Source organism: Geotrypetes seraphini, chromosome 3 (assembly GCF_902459505.1).
Source record: "Geotrypetes seraphini chromosome 3, aGeoSer1.1, whole genome shotgun sequence".
NCBI lineage: Eukaryota > Metazoa > Chordata > Amphibia > Gymnophiona > Dermophiidae > Geotrypetes > Geotrypetes seraphini.
This window is the reverse complement of record NC_047086.1, coordinates 250,282,635-250,308,621: the sequence shown is the minus strand read 5'-3', so window position 1 is coordinate 250,308,621 and position 25,987 is coordinate 250,282,635. Positions and strand designations below refer to the sequence as shown.

Below are 25,987 nucleotides of genomic sequence, written 5' to 3'. Positions count from 1 at the left end.
TATAAATGATTAATTCTGAAAGTATCTTTTTTGCCAATCTGAAAAGGCATCAGATAAAATAAGTTCCTAGTGAACCAATTATTCCTGTGTTCTGGACACTTTAGTATTTTTAAATTTCCCTAGATGTGACCATTATTAATTTCTTTCATATCAGACCTCAATAAGGATCAATTCTGGAAACACTGCAGATGCTGTGAACTCAAATTAATCTACATCTGAATGCTTCTTGGGCCAGGCTAGCCAAAACAACAGTTTTAAGTTGATGATTGTCATGACTTGGTTTAAGTTTACTCTAGCTTTGCAAATAGAGGGATAAAGTTCCAGAACTTTCTATATATTTGGGATTCAGATTAATTGGTTCTTTTCCTTCCGCTATGAGTTTTTATTAATATTTTCTTGGAAAGCACTAGCAGCATTCATGTTTGGTTTTAAGCCAATATTAAAAAGATGAAGAAGGTAATCTAAGAGTGATAGAAGAGGGCATATGGTAGGGTCCAATGCCCTGATTCTACACCAGAGGGAGAATCTCTTCCATTTAAAGTGATATCGTTGCATAGGCGGCATCCTCTAAGTTCAAAGAATTGCAGAGAAAACCAAAAAAACTCTGTGGAGTGACGATGTTCCTAAATGGACTTTATTTGAAAGTATCAAAGTTCCAAAGGTACACTAAAATCATCCACATAAAATAATTCTATCCACATAAAAGTAAATCATCCACATAAGAGCCTTTAAAGGACCTAGTCCGCTAGGGATACAGGACCCAACACGGTCCGCGTTTCGACAAAAAGTCTTCTTCAGGGGTCCCTGGGGGTCACCACACAATTGTTTCCCATGTATTCACCTTTATAGGACCCCCAGGGACCCCTGAAGAAGACTTTTTGTCGAAACGCGGACCGTGTTGGGTCCTGTATCCCTAGTGGACTAGGTCCTTTAAAGGCTCTTATGTGGATGATTTAATTTTATGTGGATGATTTTAGTGTACCTTTGGAACTTTGATACTTTCAAATAAAGTCCATTTAGGAACATCGTCACTCCACAGAGTTTTTTTGGTTTTCTCTGGATTTTCTTCTTTGTGGATATTTTGGGGTCAATTCCTTTTGTTTTGTTTTTTTTTATTTATTTATTTATTATTTTCAACTTAAATTTCAAGTATTACACTTGTACAGAAAGCAAGAATAGAATAGATATCAAATACAAAGCAATATAAATCTTAAATTAAACAAATATACTATTTATGCTCAAGTCCACAATTAGGATCCAAGAATTATAGAAAATTGGCGAAATTATCTAAAAAGAAAATTATAAAAGAAACTGAGAACTATAGCACTGAGATAGGGTCACAATATCCTAAATATAGGGCTCAAAGATTGTTAACATTCAGGCGAGACATAGCCACGAAATTTGTCAATTGTGATGGTTCAAAAAACACATATTTAAGAGTACGGTGATATACAATACATTTACACGGATGTCTCAAATAAAAGGTTGCCCCCAAAGATAAAACCCCAGGTTTCAAAAGAAGAAATTCACGGCGGCGCCTTTGCGTCTCCCGTGCCAAATCTGGGAACATTTGTATTTTATAACCAAGAAAGCTTTTTTGTCTATTTTTAAAGAAAAGTTTTAACAACCATGTTTTATCAATTGGCAAAGCTAAAGTAATAATCATAGTGGCTGGTGATGCTAAATCCTTCTCAGATGTTTCTAAGATCTGTGATATATTTAGAAGTTCTTGATCTGAAGGTTTTTCTTTTAGTTGTTGATTTTGTTCTTTATTAGGCAAATAATAAACCCGTGAAAATGGTGGTAATGAATCTTCGGGTATCTCTAAGTTCTCTACTAGATATCTCTTAAGCATATCTCTAGGTGTTACTAACTCAAGTCTTGGAAAGTTAATTAACCTTAAATTATTACTGCGTGAATTATTCTCAAGCATTTCAGTCTTCTTCCTTAGGCTAATATTGTCTTTAACTAAGGCCTCTTGAATTTGTTTCAATGATACAATTTCTTTTTCTATTTTTTGAACAGATGAGTTAGAAGTATTCGTTTCTTCTCTTAAATCCTTCAATTCCTTAATTTTCCCTTCAATTTGTTGAAGTGTAGGAGTAATATTTTTAACAAAACCAGCCATTAAGTCCCAGATAGAGTCTAAAGTCACTTCTGCAGGTTTAATCAATTCAGTTGAAACTTGTGTAAATGTAGAGTTCTCACCGTTCTGAAGTCCTTCGGGGGATATCTTCAGCCTTTCCCCCTCATGTAGAGATGATATCCCCCAGATAACTCCATGGGGGCCCTAGAAAAGTGGGCCCCAGCCTCCAAGCTCTCCAGTGGATCCTTACTTGCCTCTGGAGAGGAGAAAACCAATGAATCCGGGGTTTCCCCGCCCCTGGGAGAGCTGGTCGTCTGGGGTTGCGGGGGCGGTGCCCTAACGTCAGGGCTCAGTGTGGTGTTGGGCCCAGGAGCATTCACGTTGGTTTCGCCTCCCTGTGTTGTCAGCGGGCCGCCATCCGACGTCGCTGCGACCTCCTGCATGCGCCGCAGTAAATCTTGAATATTCCCGAGACCCGGGGCTCCAGGACGCCGCGAGGCAGAAGCGGCACTCCGGCCCCATCTCTTCGGCATCGCGGTAAGTAATTACCGTTAAGGAAATTGAAAAGGCACAATCCTGGGACACGCAGCTCAGCGCGTCCTATCTCAGATCGCCATCTTGGATCATTCCTTTTGGTTTTTTTTCAAAGAATTTCAGAAACATCTGCTGAAAGATCCATGGAAGGTAATTTTATGTCTTCAAGAACCAAGCAGAGGTCTGGGTGAAGGAGGGGACCTTTCGTTCTATATGATCAGAGTTGGAAAAGGATCAAATCTCCATGGTTCTTTGGACAATAGCTCTAGTAGGCGAGGGAACCAAATTTGGCATGACCAGAAGGGGAAAAACAACATAGAGAAAGTCATTCTCCAGTGAAGTATGAATATGTCCGAAGCAGACATGAGAATGTTTCTTATTCTGAGGGGGAAGCAAGAACAACCACTGTTGGGGTTCCCCAGAGCTGAAAGCATAGGGGTGCTGAGGGACCACTTGTGGGTCTGGAGGACTGTACTCAATTTGCCCAGTGTATGATTGAGTCGGGGCAGGGCTTCTGCTGTTTTATTTATGGCAGAATATCTGACCAATGGAAAAAAAAAGCAGAGCCCACCCCCCCCTCCAGGACAAAGAAAAAGGCAGGAGAGATGCCCAGTCCCTCATGCCATCACTTGGCTTCCCGACAAAAACACCCCAAAACGGCAGGAGTGATGCAGACTCCCTGCTGCTGGCAAATATCTCCCCTCACCCAGAAAACCCAGCAGGCGAGATGCCCACTCCCTCCTGCCACTGACCCCGGATGCCCACTCCCTGACCCCCTTCCTGTACCTCAAAAAGTTGGGAGCAGGAGGGGTGCTTAGTCCCTCCTGCTCCATAGGCCACCTGCACTGCAATGCGGGCCTTAGGCCCCTCCCTGCTGCATCACATGATGAATAGGGAGGGGCCTAAGGCCCCGATTGGCTCAGGTGCTTTGGGCCCCTCCCAAGGGAGGAGCCCGAGGTGCCTGAGCCAATCAGGGACTTTTAGGGAGTAGCCTAAGGAAGTCCCTGATTGACCATTGCTTTGGCCAATCAGGGACTTCCTTAGGCTCAACCCTAAGGAAGTCCCTGATTGGCTCAGGCGCCTCCTGCTCCCAACATTTTGAGGTATGGGGAAGTGGGAGGGGGTCAGGGAGTAGGGGTCCAGGGTCCGGGGTTGGTGGCAGGAAGGAGTAGGCATCATTCCTGCTGTTTTGAGGTGTTTTTTTGTTGTCGGTAAGCCGTGTGATGGCAGGAGGGAGTGGGCATCACTCCTGCCTTTTTTTTTCAGGGGAGAGAGCTGTGGTTCGGGGGGGGGGGGCTTTAAAAAATATATATCTTATACTGTTTCATGTCTTGCCGAGGAAGAGTTCTCATGTTAAGGGAGGGTTCGAGCAGCGGTTAACATTCCATCTGTAAAAGTTAGGAGATAAGGGAGACACCTGTTGTTACTGCAGAAACAGCAGTGTCTGTGTGTGTATTCAGCACTTTCTATGCTATACAAGACTGAGAGTCACAGACTGGACTTTGAATCTTGCTGCAGCCTCGGGAATGTCGTGGACTGGGTCCTTTCCCTTGATCAATCAGATTCCCAATCAGTATTGGAAGGGGGCGTGCCAGACATGGTGAAGTATTCCATTTGATGTATATAGATATTCTCTGCTGATATCTTGTATAATATCTGATGTCTATCTGCATTATTTGTATATAGAAACATATTGCATAAACATATTATCTGATGTTTATGCAATAAAGAATCATATTACTCTGAAGCTTTGGTGGAGGTGACTTCTACATACCCTTGCTAGATAAACACGTGGCAGAACACCTGGAGATCAGATCCCTTGAAGGACTTCAACTTTAGGAAAACAATAAAAACATACCACTTCACCTAACTTCCCTGCCTACAATCAATGGATTACAAAGAAATGTATATTGGTACTAGATCTTCAGTATGTAGAATAAAAACTTGTATTGAAAAATCTTACACTTTAACCTGTAAACTGTATATTATGTATATTGGTATTAGATCCCTAGTATGTGTCAAGTAAAGATAAAAACTTGTATTGAAAAAATCTTGCACTGCTGGTAAATTGTAACCTGTTAATTGTAAACTGTTCTGAGCTCTTTGGGGAGAACGGGATAGAAAATGAATGAATGAATTAGAATGCTGTTGTAATCACTTCAAGTAAACAAATTAAAAATGATTCATTTCTCAGCAAACAAATTTTAAAAACCACATATAAAATCTTACTTGTATTTGATCAGTCGTCCACCCTGAATGAGCTGTGCTCCTTCATTAGTGATATGGCATGCAAAGAGGAGCCAGTTTCTTGGCTGTATCTTATATGCAAATCTCATAAATAGCAAAGAGTAGCAACTTAAGGCTGTGAAAAAATAAAACAAACATATTTGAAAGCTTTATTTAGAGGATCATTTAACTCAGTCAAAATATTTCAATAATAATATGCTTGAGTACCTGATTGTAAAACCGCTTAGATAACCTTGATAGGCGGTATATTAAAAAAAACCTAATTAAAAAAAAAACCTATTAAAATTTCACATAAAGCCCTTTACCTTTGTGGGGGTTTGGGTTTTTTTTTTGGTTTTTTTTACCAGAACCTAGACTCCTTACTATGGCATTGAAGATAAATTTACCTACAGCAGAGGCAGTGCATGCTGTTCTCTCTCATACATATTTATTGGATAACTCAAATTCTTAAAACCAGCTATTAAATATTTAGTACAAACAAGTATTATCTGAATCAATTCAATTTTAATCTTATCTCCCACAGTTAATTTCATTACAGTACTTTTACAACTTACCAATACTTAATTATTAATACATATCAGAATAATTTAGTCAGTGAACTTAATCTCCATCACTCACACTTCCATATGTCTAGCCATCTTCTCTCTGTGCCCATATACCCTCCCGTATTTGCGGACTATGTATAGGACAAGTATAATGTAGAGATTGAATAAAAGGAGTGTGAGTGAGTGAGTGAGTGAGTGTGTGTGTGTGTCCAGCATTCGGGGCTGTTAGATCTATGAGAGGGAGGACTGCTGCTGACTGGGAGGGGTGGGAAGGGAGAAACATGTAGCAGATCCTTTAGTGCGGGGACAAGGCCATTCACCGTTGTTTAGGGCAGTGGAAGGCCTTGTCCCCGTGGCAACCAATCAATTTCTCCCCTGTTTCTACAGGTTACTTACAGCTAGCTGCGAAAACCAGTCACCATCTCATTCTCTATCATGCATGTAAGTGAGCACACTCATGCTCTCTTTCCCATGCCTCTCCCAGTCTCTCTCTCATGTAACCACCCTACCTTCTCCCAGATCTTTACCTTCATCTATCTTTAGCTTCAAATTCTTACCAGTTTCCCCACCATGACTCATTTATCCATAAGGTTGAGTCACTGAAAGCGTTCAGGTTGATTATCAGTTTTTCAAGTCTTATGAAACTTAACTGCAAGATCAACCCAAATTTCTGGCACTGCATTGTTCAAACTTGTGGATGAAGAAGCCTCAGTGGGAAAGCTGGGATCTTGCAGTAAACATGTCTCTCCTACCCCCAATTTTCTGAGCTTCTGTTCACCAAGAAGGCTGGGTTATAGCCTGTAGGTTGGACAAGCCTGTTCTAGAGGCAAGCAACTTTGCTTTCCTGTAAAGACAAGTGGCATAGTGTGGTCACAATGGTTGGGGAAAAAACATGTTTTTTGGAAATATGATAGCAGATAAAGGCCAAAGGGCCTAGTCGCAGCATCCATTGTTGAGTAAAAACCTTTTTTGTTTTCACAAATGAACAAGGAAGACAGTTTTCAAATTAAGAAATATTATTGTCCAAATATTCATCATCATGAGAAAACAGATTAGGTTCGTACCTTGCTAGTATCTTGCTGCCCGATTCAGGAAAAAAAAAAAATTTGATTCGATTTGATTCAGCCTATTGAATTGATTTTTCGATTCGATTTTCCTGTCCAATTCGGTGTGTGTTTTTTTTTTTTTTTTCAAACATCCTGGTGGGTTTATTTTATAGCCTTCACCCCCTTTGCCCGTTCCTACCCACACTGGCACTATGGTGTAAACAAAATAAACAAACAAAAAAGGACTTTTCCTCTCTGTTAAATCCTAGCTCACGTTCACAGTTCTGGCAGGATACACATTTCAAATCTGACACACTGTAATCACAAAATCAAATCATGTTGGTCCCAGGCTCTGGTTGTCTGATAACTCGCTTGCCAGGATCTCTTTTTTCTCCGTGCTAACCATCCATCTTCCATCTCTGTCCTCTCCTTCCGTTTCCCTTCCCCTCTCCCGGAGGTCTGGCATCTTTCCTTTTTTCAGCTCCAGCTGCAGCGATGAACCCCTTTTCTCAACTACCCTTTCATCCAGCACCTCTCCCTCCTTCCCCACCACTCCAGGGTCTAACAGCACTCCCTTTCTCTTCCCAACTACCCTCCTATCCAGTATCTCTATCCTCTCATCATCCCTTGTGTCCAACTTCTCTCCCTTTCTATTCCTTCTCTCCCTAAATCCCATTATCAACCATCCATCTCTCCTGTTTTTAGATCCATTATTTCTTCCATCCCCCCATCTCCCCTCTCCATGATCTCTCCCGAGTTCATCCCTTTCTCTCCCCCAAGTTCCTCTCCATGATCTCCCCCAAGTCCGTCTCCCCCCCCCACCAAGTTCATCTCTTCCATCCATCTTCTCCCCATCTCACCCGCTCCAGTCCACCAACTACCCAATGCAAAGTTTGGCTGAGGGTGCACCGATCCCTGCTAATAAATGAAGAAGCGAGGTTCATCTGCTCCCTGGAGCCTTTGTCGCCTCCGAGCGTGGCTCCATCTGAGCTTCAGACACTCAAGGCAAGGAGCTGGGACCTGAGCCCGCCCATAGCCCCACCCCCTTCCTGTACGAGGGACTGGGGAGCCCGCATCACTGTTGCAGGATTGGAGGAGAACCGAACCGAGTCTGCTGTCACTTATCCCGAGCAGCCCGCGCTTCCCTCCCACTGCTCTTCTCGGTGCTCCTCTTACAAGACCACACCACTTCCACCAGCAGCACAGGAGCAGAGTGGCAGGATGGGAAGGAGATAGCCTTGCTGCAGCTGATCCGTGCACAGAGGTCCGCTCGGCGCTCCCTTTGCCGAAGTCCTTTTTTCTGATGTAACTTCCAGTTTCACAAAACCAGAAGTTACATTAGAAGGAAGGACTCTGGCAGCAGAGAAAAAGGTCGAACAGGTCTCTAAAGCAAGGGGGCCGACAAATCGGTGAGTTTGGTTTTTTTAAAAAAACAAATCAATTCAAATCGATTCACGTGAAATGAATCAGTGAATCGATTTGGAAATCGGGCAGCACTAGTAGATAGGTGTGTCATTCTTGGCAGTAGGGTATTCTCCCCATGTATGCAAGCCATACAGAAGAAATCTACTCCAGGTTTTCAACTCCTCCATCTACTGAGGGCTCTGCTGTCCCCTTAAATTTGTACCAAAGCAGGCAATAGGAAGGGTACAGAAAGACTTCCCAAAATACAGTGCTGTCCTGCTCTGCAAGTATAGCAAACATGTTAAACATTGCAATGGAACAATCCAAACTTCAGAATAACCATACAAATCAGAAACAGTTATAGAGTTCAAACTGTCCCCAATATGCTACAGCAATACATTCTTCTTCAAACCATTAAGGGTTGACTGAGATCAAAATCTCAGCTTTGACTTGAACTATCTGAGAAAGTAGGCAAGCGGAGAAATAACTGACAGGGCGGAGCTCCAGAATGACACCTATCTACTAGAAAAGATTATCAGGATAAGATACTTATCCCTTTTTCTACTGCAAAATGATGTTCAAGTGTAGCCATTGAGGTCACAGAAGAATTGTAATTAAATGGTGTTCTAATGAATGGGAGAGAGATTTATTGAACAATTGAAGCAAGCATCATAAGAAGATAATACAGTGGAGAGTGTGACATTTGTTGTTGATTCTGGACAGTAGGGACATACAATATCAATCCCAGAATTCTCAGACGGGACCTCTGCACCTGCTCGTAACATTGAGGACTTAAATATGGTGTCCTTCTGCACTGCCACGTCCACTCTATAGGACTTGGAAAACATATGCAATGTGGACCAAGTCGCTGCCCTACAAATCTCTTCCAGCGAAATCGCCTGAGCTTCTGCCCATGAAGAAGCCATGCTTCTTGTCAAATGCGCTTCCAAGGAGACCGGCGCTTGCTTGCCACAGGCAATTTATGCTGACAAGATGGCCATGCAAATCCATCTTGAACTGGTAGCCTAGGATGCCAGTCTACCTTGTCTAGCCTGACTGGTGAGCACAAACAGATGGTCAGACATTCAAAACTCTTTGGTGACCTCAAGATAACATAGGAGGACTCTTCTCACATCCAGCTCTCTCAGTCTAATCCTTTTTCTTTGACCTTGTAGTCTGGAACGTTGGTAATCATACTTCTTGATTGACATGAAATGCCAAAACGATCCTCGGCAAAAAGGATGGGACTGTGCGTAGGAAAACTCCTGCCTTTGTGATCTTGAGGAAGGGCTCCCTGCACGGCAGCGCCTGCAGCTCCAAGACTCTTCCCGCTGACATAATAGCCACGAAAAGAACAGTCTTGATGGAAAGGTCCATCACAGACACCTCTTGAATAGGCTCGCACAGAGCTTGACTGAAGCTGTGCAGAACTACATTAAGGTTGCACGATGGAAATGGCTGCTTTACCGGTGGTCTGAGCCTTAGGAAATCTGGCTATGTCTGGGTGAGAGACCAGAGGAGCTTTGCATACTCGGGTTCTGAACAAAAGAGCCCCACCACTTGGGAAAGTCAGCACCACCTAAATTGGACACTAAAAATGGAACTACTTTTTCTGTTGTGCACCAGTGTTGAAAAGTCTCCCATGCCTTAGCGTTAGAGGAAACCGTCGCAGGCTTCTTGGCTCTATGGAGAGTAGCAATGTCTACCTTTGAGTATTCTTTGCGCTCTAATTTATTTATTTAAAAATGTAAAATCCGCATATCCAACAATTCTAAGCAGATATCATCATGACATACATAATAAAATCAGAAAAAACATACAGTTAGACACATGCTCAAGAGCCACACCATTAAGACCATGTGTTGACAGCAATATAGGTAAACATGGAATTGAAGATACTCTTGCACTTTATTCTTTTTGGTGAAGTGAGCTGTTGGTAATTCAGTTTGATGTGAAGTAGTGTTTGGAGAATAGTTGAATAAGTTCATCTGATGAGTGATTTTTGCTAATATGCATGCAAGATGCTTTGAAGGAGATCCTAGAGGCCATGGGTAACCAGTGGAATCTCTAGTAGTATTCTTGTCACAGAGTAAAACTTCCTGAGCCTGAAGATTAGTCTAACTGCTATATTTTGGATGAGATCGAAGTCTGTAAAAGCTGCTTAGTGCCTATACCCAGTTACAAAGATGCAATAGTCTAGATCAGTGGTTCCCAACCCTGTCCTGGAGGACTACCAGCCAGTTGGGTTTTCAGGATAGCCCTAATGAATATGCATGAGAAAGATTTACATATAATGGATGAGCTTTGTACGCTGAGTGTGGTTCCAGACGGAAGGCTAACAGAATTAAGGATTGTTTGATGGGAAATATGGAACCATGCTATGTTGGTCTTTGCAGTGTTCAGCTTGAGCTTGTTGTTGTTAGCCCGGATAGAGATTTTGTTTTATTCCTCCTGTGATTGATTCTGCAATGTTCAGCTTGAGCTTGTTGTTGTTAGCCCGGATAGAGATTTTGTTTTATTCCTCCTGTGATTGATTCTGCAATGTTCAGCTTGAGCTTGTTGTTGTTAGCCCGGATAGAGATTTTGTTTTATTCCTCCTGTGATTGATTCTGCAATGTTCAGCTTGAGCTTGTTGTTGTTAGCCCGGATAGAGATTTTGTTTTATTCCTCCTGTGATTGATTCTGCAATGTTCAGCTTGAGCTTGTTGTTGTTAGCCCGGATAGAGATTTTGTTTTATTCCTCCTGTGATTGATTCTGCAATGTTCGTGGCAACAGGATCGATATGCAGCAATAGGAAGATATTGTCTGCTCTAGGTTAGGAGTTGCTCTCCACTTGCAAATTTGATTTCGCCAAGTAAGCTCATAAATATGTTCAATAAAATTTGAGATAGAGAGGAGCCCTACGGCATGCCAAAGAATGATCTCCAGCTTTGAGAGAATGTGTTGCCCTCTATTGCTTAAGAATGAATTAAACTATTTAAACACTGATCCTCCAATTTCAATTTTGCTGAGTTTCAACAGAAGGAGATTATGGTCCATAGAATCAAAGGCAGTTGAGATGTTGAATTGTAATAATTCCAATATCAAGCAATTCTAAGTGCAAGAATTAGTAGTTTAATGTTGTGTTAGGCTCTGAAACTATACTGGGTTGGGTATAGGCAGCAGTGGGAGATAAGGCTATATCATCAATTTGGCATAGTAGGTTCCCACTGTGGAGTAGAGAGTTGATAAATTTGGTTATCCATTCAGTAAGTGTGTCTGGGGAACACCATATAATTTATTGGGGAACTAGTGTTTAAGCCCGTTACATTAACGGGTGCTAGAATAGATGTGTAGACTTTTAGCACAATGGGTCGCTGAGGCGTTTCTTTCTTTATGTTTTTTATCTCTCTCCCTGCCCCCCTTTCTTTCTGTCTCTGTCCCCCTGTGTGTCTCTGTCTCTTACCTGGACCCCTGACTTACTGTCTCTCTCCCTGGCTGTCTGTCAGTCTTTCTTTGTTTCTGTATCTTCTCCCTTCGCGAGTGTGGGGCAGTTGTAGGCGCGCATGCGCACTCCTTCCGGCCACGGACATAAAGAACAGAGGTAGGAGTGCGCATGCGCCGCTTAGGGTTTTATTATCTAGTCATTAAGCCCGTTACATTAACGGGTGCTAGAATATATGTCTGTCTGTCTCCCTCCCGCTGACTCTCTCTCTCTCTCCCTAGCCCCCTTTCTCTGTCTGTCTTTCTGTCCCTCTCCCTGCCCCCGTGTCTTTCTTTCTTTCTGTCTCCCTCCCTCCTGCTGTCTGTCATTTTTTCCCATTTCCCTGTGCAGCAGCATTTCCATCCCACTTCCCTATGCAGCAGCAACAGCATTTCCCTCCTATCCCCCCCCTTTCCTGTGCAGAAGCAGCAGCGGTATTTCCCTTCCAGGTCCCTGTGTAGAAGTAGCAGCATTTTCCCCCATCCCCCTTCTCTTACCGTGATCTGGCCTGCTCCATTTGGCCCCTCCCCCTTTTACTGGGTTGACATGCTCGATCTGGCCTGCTCCTGACCCTCCCATCCGACCCTCCCACCGCCGACAAACCTCCCGGCTCCAGCCACGTAGGCAGCACTTTAAACACGCTGCTTCGTGGCCTTCTACTGCCAGATTTCCTCTCCTGCATCTGTCTCCGATGATGTCATCAGAGACACGGCAGAGGAAATCGGCAGTAGAAGGGCGCAAAGCAGCGTGTTTAAAGTGCTGCCTACGAGGCTGGAGCCGGGAGGTTTGTGGAGGGTCAACGGGCAGAGCGGGGCTGCTCTCCACCACTCAGTTGCTGTCACTGGCATGCAAACAGGGCAGCGAGTGTGGAGAAGTTATAGGCGCACATGCGTACTTCTTCCGGCCACGGACATACGGAACACGCAGGTGGGAGTGCGCATGCGCCGCTTAGGGTTTTATTATAGAGATGTGTCCAGGGCATTGCTGCATGTAGATAGTTTGGTGAGGAATATGGCAACTTCAGCTGTGATTATAGGGGCGAAGGTAGACCAGATTCTGTCTGCAGGACAGTAGTCATTTGAAATGGGTGCGGATGGTAAGTTAATCTTGGAGGTGCCGATTGTCTGTATAATATCTTTTTGAATTTTCAATATTTTTTAAAAGTAGTAATCAATTCCTGAGTGCTCGGTTGGGATGAGAGTTTGGACAGGACAGGCGAACAGAAGAGTTGTTTGGAGTAAAAGTTGCCAGTTTCGATTTCAGTAGCAAAGTACTTTTTTAACTTCTCTTTGACTGAATTAGTGGAGACGGCGCATTCCATAAAAAACGGCACCAACCAAAAGAATGCAGATGAGCATTATATGGGTGGGATATCACCATTCTACAGTCAGAAAGAGATCTATCTCAAAACTCTATTATTTATTTTCAATTTATTTATAGGGATTTATTTAAACACCTTTTCATGAAGAGATTCACCCAAAGCAGTTTATAATACACTGAATAGTAACAGGTACTCAAGTGTTTTCCCTATCTGTCCCAGTAGGCTCACAATCTAACTGTGGTACCTGGGCAATGGAGGGTTAAGTGACTTGCCAAGAGTCACAGGGAGTAGGCTGGGATCAAACTCACCACCTTAGGGTCCTGAGGCAGTAGCTCTAACACAAGGCCACTCCTTTGTCCCTAGAGATATAGGGAAATAAAGAAGCTAGGCACTTTAGGGTATGTTAATAGGTCTTATGAGCAAGAACAAGCAATTTGAAATCAATTCTACATTTACCAGCCAACCAGGAAAAATGAATAAAGCAGGAGTACCGTATATACAGTACTCTAACATAAACCAAGATTTTTAGGTAAAATAAAAAAAAAACTGCCCAAAAATGGGGTCCTCTGGTCTGCACCCCCACTCTGCCCCCACCCAGACCTGTTGCAAGCCTTCCGTGGGCCTGCATGAAGCCCTGGTAGTCCAGTGGTGAGTCGAGACAGGAGCAAACCTTCCTGCATCCTATCCCAGCCAACTCTAAACCAGCCCACCTCCCTGACCCTTGTAGACCTTACCTTTAAAGCCCTGGTGGTCTAGCGGTGAAGTAGGATAGGAATGATCTTCCTATGCTCCTGCCCTGTGAGAACCATGATCAAAAATGCAAGTTCCCAGTGCAATCTCACAAGACCACAGGATGCCGCTGGGGCAGACTTCAAAGACCCTAAAGGATACAGAGTCGTGGACATCCATAAAGATGATACCTGTTGTCCAATCTGGAGCCTGTAAAGCAAAAGTTACTCACTTGTAGCAGGTGTTCTCCAAGGGTAGCAGGCCAAGTATTCTCACATCTGGGTGACATCATCTAACAGAGCCCAATTAGGACACTGCCCAACGTAAACAAAGAAACTTCTTGCAGCATCCCACTGCGAATGTGAAGGTGTCTTCCTGCTTGATGTATAAGCACAGTTTCCTCAAGGTTTAAAACTTCAGGCGAGGTGGGAGGGTATGTGAGAATGTTTGGCCTGCTGTCCTTAGAGAACACTTGCTACAGGTGATGTGAATATTGAGCAGAATTGGGGAGGGGGGAGCATACCCCAATATGTGTGGACACCCTTTGCCTGGGATACCTGAAGACAGACACCAATATAGATAAATAAAAGATAAAGTTTTTCTATATCTTTCAGCTTCAAGGTACAAGTAAAAAGGATATTGCTTGGTTTAATATTACTGTCAAACTGTTATTCCAAGTTTTAAAATAGATATTTATTCCAGCTGCTACATTCTGTAAGACAGGGTGATAGAAAGGTCGGTAAACATGCCACTTCCTCTGCTCTGTCACTGGGACCTAAGTCCTAAGTGATAGAACAGGAACAAGATGTTCAATGCATTGAAATAGATGATGATTTCAGATATATCATCTAGATTTAACCCCCTAAATTACTGCTCATGATTAACTCACTACAGAGATCAGATCAGAGACTTTACCAACAGCTAACCTCTCATGAACTGAACTTTCAGAGGTTGTACAGAAATGGGTAAGCACTAGTGTACACGAGAATGGTAAGCAGTAGTGCTGCATGGTTCGCAATTCAAATAAGATTCACTTTGGTGAATTGATTTGTTTAAAAAAAAAAAAAATCAGGCTTGCCAATTCGACCTTGTCTCCTAAAGCAGGAGCGGCAGCGCTGCCTCTTGCTGGCCGTCCACTGCCGTTGCTGCTCCTGCTTTAGGGGACCCCTCAGGTCAGGCAAGAGGTGCTGCAGTGCTTAGGCACTCTTTGTAGCATCCTCCAGCTTCCCCCCTGGCCTCCTGGTCTTACCTTTAGCTAATTGGCAGCCTACAGAGAGGATCGCTGATGCTGTAGTGATCCTTCCAGGCTGCTGTCATCCTCCGCAGCACATTCCCCGTCGTGATCCTGCCCCTGACATCAGGGCGGGACCGCGGCAGAGGAAACATGCTGCAGAAGCCGATAACAGCCTGCAAGGATCACTACAGCACCGGCGAGCCTCTCTGCAGACTGCTGTAATTAGCTAAAGGTAAGACCAGGAGGCCAGGGGGAAGCTGGAGGATGCTGCAAAGAAGAGGGAACATGCAGCCCATTGGGGGGGAGGTGAGGCTCTGGTGTAGAAGTACATGGAGGGAGGGAGGGAGGGAAGGGGGGATCCAATGAGACATGCATATGCCGGACTAGGGGGGGAAGGGAAGTAATAATGGATCTAAAAACAGAGGAGAGGGAGAGAGATGGTAGACAATGAGATTTGGTAGGGATGAAACAGAAAGGGAGAGAAATTGGACACAGGAGATGGTGTAGGAGGGAGGGCATAGAGATACTGAATAGGAGGCTAGTTGGGAAGTGAAAGGGAGAGCTGGTGGACCCTAGGGTTATGAGGAAGGAAGGAGGGAGAGATGCTGGATGAAAGAGTAGTTGAGAAAGGAGGATCTGGGAATGGTGGGGTTCATCGCTGCAGCTGCGGGAATGGAGATGAAAAAAAGGAAATATGCCAGACCTTCCATGGTAGGGAAGGGAAACGGAAGGGGAGGACAGATAGAAGATGGATGGTTAGCACGGAGAAAGAAGAAAACGACAAATGGGCAGGAGACCCTGGCAAGCGAGTTATCAGAAGACATTTGTCGCAGAGCCTGGGACCAACATTATTTGAATAACTAGTATTTAAGCCCGTTACATTAACGGGTGCTAGAGTACATGTCTGTCTGTCTGTTTTTATTTAATTTGTCTCTCTCTCTCTTGGATGCTGTCTGTCTGTCATTCTTTCTGTCTCTCCCTGCCCCCTGTCTGTCTATCTTTATTTCTAACTCTGCATGTGCCCTTTTTTCTTTCTCCTCCCCACTTTCTTCCAACGTCTGCTCCCCCTGTCCCTCAGACTTCCATTCAGCAGCTGTCCCTCCTCTCCCCCACACTTCCATTCAGTGTCTGTCTCCCTCTCTCTACCCCTTCTATCTACTGTTCACCCTGTCTTGCCCGGTTCATAGACAACGGAGCGAAAGACAAAGGCGCACCCGGACAATTGAGCGCAGCGCAGAGGCGCGCGCCGCTCAAAATTACTGTTTTTAGGGGCTCCGACGGGGGTTTTGTTGGGGAACCCCCCCCCACATTACTTAATAGACATCTCGCCGGCGTTATGGGGGGTTTGGGGGGTTGTAACCCTCCACATTTTACTGTAAACTTAACTTTTTCCCTAAAAACAGGGAAAAAGTAAAGTTTTCAGTAAAATGTGGGGGGTTACAACCCCCCAAACCCCCCACAACGCGGCGCGATGTCTATTAAGTAAAGTGGGGGGGTTCCCCCCCATGCCCTCCCGTCGGAGCCCTAAAAACAGTAATTTAGAGCGGCGCGCGCGCCTCCGCGCTGCGCTCAATTGTCTGGGCGCGCCTTTGTCCCGGCGTGCTTTTGACCTGACACCGTCTTGCCCCTTCCATTCACTGCCCTCTCTTCTCTTTCCATCCAGTGTCCGCCCTCTCTCTCTGTTCCTTATGGCATCTCCTCCTTCCTTTCCCCCTTCCTTTTCCCTTGGTCTGGCATACATCCCTCCTTCCCTCCATGCCCTGCCATCTCTTCTTCCCTCCAAGCCATTCTCTCCCCCTCTGCTCCCTTTCCTCCTTGAATTTCATCGGGCAGCAGCAGCATTCACAATTCATTGCTGTTGCTGGCTTCAGGTCTTCCTCTCTGTCGGGTTGGGTCTTCATGAAAACAGAAAGTAGGCAGGACCCGCCAGAAAGGAAGGCCTGAAGCTGGCAACAGCAGTGAATTGTAAACGCTGCTGCTGCCCGAAGAAGCCAGGCCTTGAAGCACCCGAGGCAGACCTCTTCTCTCCCCTCCCAGCCCAACCCCCGCTGACTCATTTCTGGCCGGCTCCCTTACCCTTTCCAATACCCGCCTGTGTCGCACGACCACCCTCCTTCGCCACCACCGACATGCCTGCATGCGCCAAAAGCCTGAAGACGTCGGAAGCAGTTTCACCCTGAGTGCAGCGGTGGCCACCACGGCCGGCAATCGGGGTGGCGAGGACGTGGCTCAGGAGACTGTGAAGGTGTTGGCGGGTGGCGGCGCTCCACGAAGCCCTTCTCCTAGTAGCCGCCGCTAGCACCAATCAGGGCGAGGACGCGGGCAGGGAGAGCGCTTGCCTCCAGCGGTTGGTGAGTGAGGGCGGGAGGAAGGGAGTGGCTTGAGTGATCCCTGCCGCCGCGTTCTAAAATGAAACACGGCCACGGATCAGAAATCACAGCGGCAGGGATCACGCAGTTTTAAAAGCGCATGCGTGGGTAAGGTTTTATTATATAGGATGACCAAACAAAAAAGGTAGAAAAAATGATTTTATTTTCTGTTTTGTAATTACAATGTGCCAGATTTGAAATGTGTATCCTGCCAGAGCTGGTGTTAAGACTGCGAACGTGAGCTAGGATTTAAGAGAGAGAGGAAAAGTCTTTTTTGTTTACACCACAGCTACAGTGGGGGTAGGAGAGGGCAAAAGGAGTGGGGTGGGTTTAGAGGCTATAAAATAAACCCACCAGGATGTTTGGAAAAAAAAACAAACAAAAAAAAACACCTAAATGGGCAGGAAAATCGAATTAAAATAAAACAGACAAACGATTCTTTTGGCTGAATCAAATCAAGAAATTTTTTCCTGAATCGGGCAGCACTAGTATGCACTGAGTACTTCCTCTGTAAGGGTATGACTTGGAACAAACTCCCCCTTGAGAAAATCTTAGGCACCAGTCAAAAACTTTCATTTGCCACAGGAAAGTGGGGAGGAAACTACCTCAACCTTGTTTTCTTCCCCTTTGTGGTTCATATTTTGCATCTCACTTTTCTCCTGGCACCCTTTTCTTTTCTTCTCTTCTCCCCATCCCTCCTAATTTCTTTCCCCTTCTCAAGGCCCTAGTTTCTCATCTCACTCTAGTGCAGTGGTCTCAAACTCAAACCCTTTGCGGGGCCACATTTTGGATTTGTAGGTACTTGGAGGGCCGCAGAAAAAATAGTTAATGTCTTATTAAAGAAATGACAATTTTGCATGAGGTAAAACTCTTTATAGTTTATAAAAAACTTTCCTTTAACAGTTAAAAGGAAAGATATATAAACTATAAAGAGTTTTACCTCATGCAAAATTGTTATTTCTTTAATAAGACATTAACTATTTTTTCTGCGGCCCTCCAAGTACTCTATTTTTTCTGCAGCACTCACATTTAAAGTTCAATATCTTTTCTTTCTCAAAACTGGCACATTTCAATCACTAAATTGAAAATAAAATCATTTTCCTACCTTTGTTTGGTAATTTCATCAGTCTCTGGTTGCACTTTATTCTTCTGACTGTGCATCCAATACTTCTTCCCTTCTTTCAGCCTCCTGTATGCTTCGTCTCCTCCAGACCTCATTCCCTCCCCAAACTTTTTCTTTCTTTCTCTATGTCTGTCTTTCTCTGATTCCGTGCCCCATTTTTTGCTTTTTTTTCTGGCTCCCTGTCCCCACCCCACCTTCTTTCTTTCTTCCTTCCTTCCTGCCCTCCCCTATGCCACCGGCGCCGCGGAATAGGCTGCTGCCACTATCGGGAACAGGTCGAGATCTCCCTGCTTCTCTTCTGCATGGGGCCGACCAACTCTCGCTGCCCGACGTCAATTCTAACGTCGGAAAGGGCGTTCCGGGCAGCCAGGCAGCGATTTGCTAGCCAGAACGTCCTCTCGACGTCAGAATTGACGTTGGGCCGCGAGAGTTGGTCGGCCCCGCAGGGAAGAGAAGCAGGGAGATCAAAGAACACGGTGCCGGCCTGATCCCCGATGGCAGCAGTGAGAAGGGAAGGGAAGCAGGTTGGGCACCACTGCTCTAGACGAGCCGCACTCTAGGGAGAACAGTGGACCCCCCCCCCCTTGGTACGCCACTGGAGCAGCAGCGTGTCTGGCCGGCTCGTTCGTTCAAAGCTGCGGGTGGCGGCTCCTTGCGAGATCTGTGCCTGCATCTGAAGCCTCTTTGATGTTGTAACATCAGAGATGCTTCCGATGCAGGAGTGGATAGCGCAAGGAGCCGCCACCCGCAGCTTTGAACGAATGAGCCGGCCAGACAAGCTGCTGCTCCAGTGGCGTACCAAGGGGGGGGGCAGCTCTGAACGAACGAGCTGACTGCTGCTCCAAAAGGAAGAGAATGATCGCCTCCACACTTTGTATTACTTTTGCATGCAGAGTTAGTGATCTACAAGCATTATTATCTAATCTATCTTACACATCTTTTTATCATGATAATTGTTCTTCGTACTCGGCCAAAATTCCTTTCTAAAGTAGTCTTAGATTTTCATCTCAGTCTATAGTATTACCGCAAATAAAACCTGGAGAGCCACATGCGGCCCATGGGCCGTGTGTTTGAGACTTCTGCTCTAGTGGCTCCTCTTACATAGCCTGGTAGAAGGGAGCTAGCATAGACTAGGGCAACTTTTACTAGGTCCAAGTGTCAGCCAATAGCAACAGCTATTCCTCTTTCCAGACCAGAACCAGGTAGTAAGCTCTAGGCACCCAAGATTGTTTCAGCTCTGCTTCTTGAGAGTTACAGGACTCAACATACTGTATAATTCTAATCATTCAAGTTAGCAGCTTTCCTTTTTCAAAGCTGACTAGGTTGAAAAGCAGTTACTTATCTTTTAACCAGTGTTATCAAGAGACAGCAGGCAGATATTCTCACAGATGGGCGACATCATCCACGGAGCCCAGTATCGACAGTACAAAAGTGTACTGTCACTTCTAAACTTCTTTAGAAGTCTTGAGACTGCCAGTACTGCAGATGCGCAAGTGCCTTCCTGCCCGACATTGGCTTGCGGAATCATCAGTTCTATAAACAAGCTAAGAAGCCAACTAGGGGATGTAGGAGGGTTGTGAGATATCTGCCTACTGTCCCTGGATAACACCTGTTACAGGTAAGTAACTTTACTTTATCCCAGGACAAGGAGGCAGCATATTCTCACATGTGGGACTCCCTAGCTAATATGCACGGGATGGAGGGAAGTTGTCATCTTTTAGAAAATAAACTTTGTAGAACTACTTAGCCGACTATCCCATCTGGAAGGAGTCTCTAGACAGTAATGGGATGTGAAAGTGTGAATTGAGGACCAGGTTTCTGCTTTATAAATGTCCTCAATGGGAGTGGAACAGAGATAAGCCATTGCTTTTACTTTATGTGCTGTTGACACAACAATCCAGTGGCAGCCCAGTCCAAGCATAGCAAAATGCTGTCTGCTAAACATGTAGAGACTGTTCTCTTAGTAACAGCAGCTCCTAGTCTGTTGGGATCAGAGAGGAACAGCTGGGTAGCAGCTTTGAGAGGCTTCTTTTGATCCAGATAGTAAGCTAAGGCGTGTTTACAGTCCAATGTTGGAATGCCGCTTCACCAGGGTAGGAATGTGGCCTTGGGAAGAAGACAGGTAATACTATAGACTGAGATGAAAATCTAAGACTACTTTAGAAAGGAATTTTGGAGGAGTACGAAGAACAATTATCATGATAAAAAGATGTGTAAGATAGATTAGATAATAGTGCTTGTAGATCACTAACTCTGCATGCAAAAGTAATACAAATTAAAAAGATTACTTTCCAGGTGAGGTATTTAAACAGTTTAATTGCAAGGCAACTGGATGAGGTTTGACTGGTGGTTTTGAATTCATCAGCCCTTTCATAAACCGAGAAACCCATGGGTGTGTAGTTAGTGGTTTGTTGTTCAAAAGATACACGAAAGAGGCACCGATAGAACTGAGATGAACAGAAAGTCGTTTTTAGATGAGTGTGGTATAGATGGAGAAGGTAATCTAGCACTTGTGGCAAAGGGCATGTTTCTGGAGATAACATAAGAACATAAGCAGTGCCTCTGCTGGGTCAGACCAAAGGTCCATCATGCCCAGCAGCCCACTCACGCAGCGGCCCTTCAGGTCCAGGATCTGTATAGTAATCCCCTATCTATACCTTCTATCCCCTTTTTCTTCAGGAAATCATCCAATCCCTTTTTGAACCCCAATATCATACTCTGTCATATCACACCCTCTGGAAGCGCATTCCAGGTGTCCACCACCCTTTGGGTGAAGAAGAACTTCCTAGCATTGATTCTGAAACTGTCCCCTCTTAATTTTTCCGAATGCCCTCTCGTTCTTGTAGTTTTCAAAAGTTTGAAGAATCTGTCCCTCTCCACTTTTTCTATGCCCTTTATGATCTTCTACGTCTCTATCATGTCCCCGCTAAGCCTCTGCTTTTCCAGGGAAAAGAGCCCCAGTTTCTCTAATCTTTAAGCATATGAAAGGTTTTCCATACCTTTTATCAATCGTGTTGCTCTTTTCTGGACCTTCTCGAGTATCGCCATATCCTTCTTAAGGTACGGCGACCAATACTGGACCCAGTACTCTAGATGTGGGCGCGCCATTGCTCGATACAACGGCAGGATAACTTCTTTCGTTCTGGTTGTAATACCTTTCTTGATAATATCTAACATTCTATTCGCCTTCTTGGAGGCCGCTGCTCACTGTGCCGACGGCTTCATTGTCTTGCCCACTATTATCCCCCCAAGTCCTTTTCTAGGGTACTTTCACCCATTACCAGCCCTCCCATCGTATAACTGTACTTTGGGTTTCTGTTTCCTCTCTCTACATAAAACTTCATCTGCCATCTCGTCGCCCACTCTTCTAGTTTGTCCAGGTCCCTTTGTAAACCCTCACAGTCCTCTTTAGTCCCAATTCCACTAAATAGTTTGGTGTCGTCTGCAAATTTTATTACTTCGCACTTCGTCCCTGTTTCTAGATCATTTATAAATACATTGAACAGCAGCAGTCCAAGTACCGACCCCTACGGAACACCACTCGTGACCCTCCTCCAGTCCGAGTAGTGGCCCTTCACTCCTACCCTTTGCTTCCTACCCACCAGCCAATTTTTGATCCATCTATGTACGTCTCCTTCCACCCCATGGTTCTTCAGTTTCAGTAGTAGGCGTTCATGGGGTACCTTGTCAAAGGCTTTTTGGAAATCTAAGTATACGATGTCTATGGGGACCCCCTTTGTCCATTTGTTTGTTAATTCCTTCGAAGAAGTGCAACAAAGTTCTTTAGGCACGATCTTCTCTTGCAGAAGCCATGTTGGCTTGTTTTCATCAGTTTATTCCTTTCTAGATGCTCATCAATGGTGCCCTTTATCAGCACTTCCGCCATCTTCCCCGGAACTGATGTCAGACTTACCGGTCTGTAGTTCCCCGGGTCACCTCTCGATCCCTTTTTGAAGATGAGCGTAATATTAGCTATCTTCCAATCCTCAAGGATCATGCCTGTTTTCAGGGATAGGTTACAAACCTGCTGTAGTAGTTCCGCTATTTCCCCCTTTAGTTCTTTCAGTACACTAGGGTGGATTCCATCCGGGTCCGGAGATTTGTCAGTTTTTAGTCTATCTGCTTATGTACGTCTTCGAGGCTTACCTCCATGGATGTTAATTTTTCTGCTTGATCTCCTTTGAAGATTTTTTCAGGTTCCAGCTCATTGGATGTGTCCTCCTTTATAAATACTGACGAACAAGAACATGTTTAGTCTATCCGCCACTTCTTTTTCCTCCTTCACCACTCCTTTCCTATCTCCGTCATCCAGAGGTCCCACCTCCTCCCTTGCCGGCTGCTTCCCCTTAACATATCTGAAGAACGGTTTGAAATTTCGTGCTTCCCTGGCTAGCCTCTCTTCATATTCTCTTTTTGCTCTTCTAACCATGCGGTGACATTCTTTTTGATGCTTCCTGTGCTCTTTCCAGTTCTCCCCGGTTTTGTCCTTTTTCCATTTCCGGAATGAGTGTTTCTTGTCTCCTATTGCTTTCTTCACTTTTTTAGTTATCCACACCGGGTCTTTTGTTTGGCTCTTTTTGCATCCTTTTCTAAATCTGGGGATATACAGATTTTGCACCTCGCTCACCGTGTCCTTGAATAAAGACCAGACTTGCTCTACAGTCTGTGATTTCTTTGAGCTGTTCTTAAGTTTCTTTCCTACCATTACTCTCATCACTTCATAGTTTCCTTTCTTGAAGTTAAAAGTTGTCGCTGTGGTTCTTTTCCCCTTCGATATTCCTACTTCAACTTTGAACTTGATCATATTGTGATCGCTGTTTCCCAACGGTCCCACTACTTCCATTTCCTTTGCAGATCTTCCTAGCCCATTGAGGATTAGGTCCAGAGTGGCAATCCCTCTCGTCGGTTCTCTGACAAGCTGTTCCATAAAGCAGTCCTGTATAGCCTCCACGAATCCAGTTTCCCTAGCGCATTTTGAGTTTCCAAGACTCCAGTCTATCCCGGGATAGTTGAAGTCTCCCATAATAATCGTGTTACTGCTTTTGCATTCTCACCTCATTTCGGCTTTCATTTCTTCATCGTTTGCTTCGGTTTGCCCAGGTGGACGATAGTACAGGCCCATCTTTATCTCTGGCCCATTCCTTCCCAATATTTTAACCCATAGTGATTCCAATTTGTCGGTCATCGCCGCTGTGTCTACTCTGATCGACTGTATGTTATCCTTTATCTATAGGGCTATTCCTCCTCCTTTCTGACCTGTCTTCACGATAGAGTTTGTACCCTGGCAGTGCTATGTCCCATTTGTTTTCTTCGTTACACCATGTTTCAGTGACCCCAATGATGTCTAGGTTCTCATTTTTGGCCATGACCTCTAATTCTCCCATTTTGCTTCTTAGGCTCCTTGCATTAGTGTACATGCAATTTAAGTCCTGGTATTTTTTTGTCTTCATTTTCTTTTCCTGTGCTATGTTCTTATCATTCTCTTCTTTAATGTCAACTCTTGTTTTTTGCCCATTGTGTCCTCCCTCTGTGCTACGTTCTTCTTATCATCCTCCTCTTGAACTGTCAACTCTTGTTTTTTGCCCGTTGTTTTTTCCCAGCATTTTTCCCATTCAGTATCTTCTCGGGATACCTTCTTCCGGAATCGTCAACACTTGGTCGACTCTCAGCTTTCCCTTTCTTCTTAGTTTAAAGCCTACTCTATTCCTCTCCTGACGTCGTTTGCTAGAAGTCTAGTTCCCGCTGCGCTCAGGTGCTGTAGAGGTTAACCCATGTCCACTTGAAGCAGTAGCATCGCTGTGCGGAGGTTTTTCTGGAGGCATCTATGATGACTAACACTGGAGCATAAAGATGTAAGTCATCTATACATTGAGAGCCCAAGAACCAGGCTGTGAAATGTAGACACTCTAGATTGGGATGCAGGAGAGATCCTATGTTATGAGTCAAGAGAGTTACAAAGATAGGTAGCAGAATTGGTTCCCCGACACAGAGTTGAAGAAGAATAGGAAACCAGGATTGTCTCTTGGCCACAGTGGAGCTATGAGAGAATCATAGTGGCTGGTACCTGCTGAAGCTTGAACAGAATTTTCCCTATTGGATAGAAACTTGGCTGTCCAGTCTAGGAGAAATGCATCCGACTTTAGACGATGAGGAGAGTACAGACGGGAGCAGAAGTGAGGAAGTTTGTGATTGTTGGGAGATGCAAAGAGATCTATCTGTGGAAGTGACAGCGCTTTTATCAACCAGTCATCCGGATGGGGGGGAACACATGAAAGCTGAAAGAGCACAGTGTTGCAGCCACTACAGCTAAGCACTTTATGAATACCCTGGGTGCTGATCTAAACTAAACCTTAGGCTTATATACCGCATCTTCTCTATAACAATAGAGCTTGGCACGGTTTACAAAATTAGAAAAGAGAAAAAGTACAAAGGGCAGGTACTGTCTGTGGGCTGGAAGAATGGGAGAATGTGTGTATGCTTCCTTGAGATCCAGAGAGCAAAGTCAATCGTTCTTCTCTAGAAGGGGATATAGGGTTCCCAGGGACAACATGCGGATTTCTCCCTGACTAAATTTTTTTTTTGAGAACTCAGAGGTCGAGAACTGGTCGCAGATCTCCCATCTTTTTCAGTATGAGGAAGTAATTGGCATAGAACCCCTGGCCCCTCTGCTAAGATACTGGTTCGATGATAATGAGTTGCAGAAGGGCTGAGAGTTCCTGAAGGAGGGAATTCTGTTGTGAATTGAAAGAAGACTCTCTTGGTGGTTTGTTTGGAGGGATTTGCTTGCGATGAAGAGCATACCCCTCTTTTACCACATGTAAAATCCACTTGTCGGTGGTGTTTAGAGTTCAACGCTGGTGGTAGTGGAAGTGACAACTTCTAATGGGTTGGGAAGGAGGCTGTAGAATGGTGGATGGCCAAGCTCTCCAGAAGCGTGTCAAAATGACTGAGTTGACTTTCTGTAGAGTCAGAGCTTGAGATTTTTGAGAACATTGGTTTCTAGGGCACTTTTGAGCCAGAGTTCTGGTGGTAGAGTGTAGTACTGTTTATAAGATGTTGACTGGTTACAGTAACGCCTGGAAGTCTGTGGTTTCATCAATTTAGAGGCTGAGAGAGTGGTCATACTTTGCTCATGCCTGGTGAACTTATGAGTGGCTTCTTCAATCTTATCCCTGAACAGTTTGTTTCCCAAACAAGGAATATTTGTGAGACGATCCTGGACATTGGGGTCCAGGTCTGATACACGAAGCCACACTTGTCACCACATTGCAATGGATAAGGCTGATGCTCGGGAGGTTTCGTCAAAGGCTTCAAAGACTGATCTTGCCATGAATTTCCTCAAGGAGATCATGGATAGTCCATTGAAAGTCAGCCAGCTGGTCTCCAGGAATAAACTGTTTGAAGTGAGACAGGTGTTGTTTGAAATAGAATGTCATACAGAAATTGTAACTGAGGATGCAGCTGGTGAGCATTGTATTTTGGAATAGCCTACAGCCAAACCTGTCCAAAGTATGACCTTTCCTACCTGGACGAGTACTAGAATATGTTCTGGAGCTAGATGATTTCTTCAAAGCAGACTCCACCAGGAGAGAATGATGCTGCAATTGAGGCTCAGTCAGGGCAGGATTGCAACCTATAAAGGGAATCTAATTTTCTTGGAGCTACAGGAATAAGTAGAAGAGTCTCCCAAGTTTGTTGGGGTTTTTTTTGGTTGGTTGGGGTTTGTTTGTTTTACGTTTCTATTAAAAAAAAAAAAAATAAAATAGAGAAATACAAAATCAAGTGCAAAACAGTTGTATCATAGTTTTTTGATACAAGGCATCCATACACATCAACAAAAACAAGATGAATCCCAAAAGGTCCCACCCTCCTCCCCTTTCCCCTG

At 44.6% G+C, this 25,987-nt stretch overlaps 1 protein-coding gene across 1 annotated transcript in view; it reads right to left on the bottom strand.

Moving 5' to 3' along the window:
* The window catches only part of MPC1 (mitochondrial pyruvate carrier 1), a 73,451-nt gene that overhangs the window by 9,655 nt on the left and 37,809 nt on the right, over window positions 1-25,987 (bottom strand). Inside the window, exon 4 of the mRNA XM_033938484.1 lies at window positions 4,850-4,982. Within this exon, the coding sequence (XP_033794375.1) occupies window positions 4,850-4,982 (133 nt within the window). The remainder of the gene's footprint in view (window positions 1-4,849; window positions 4,983-25,987) is intronic.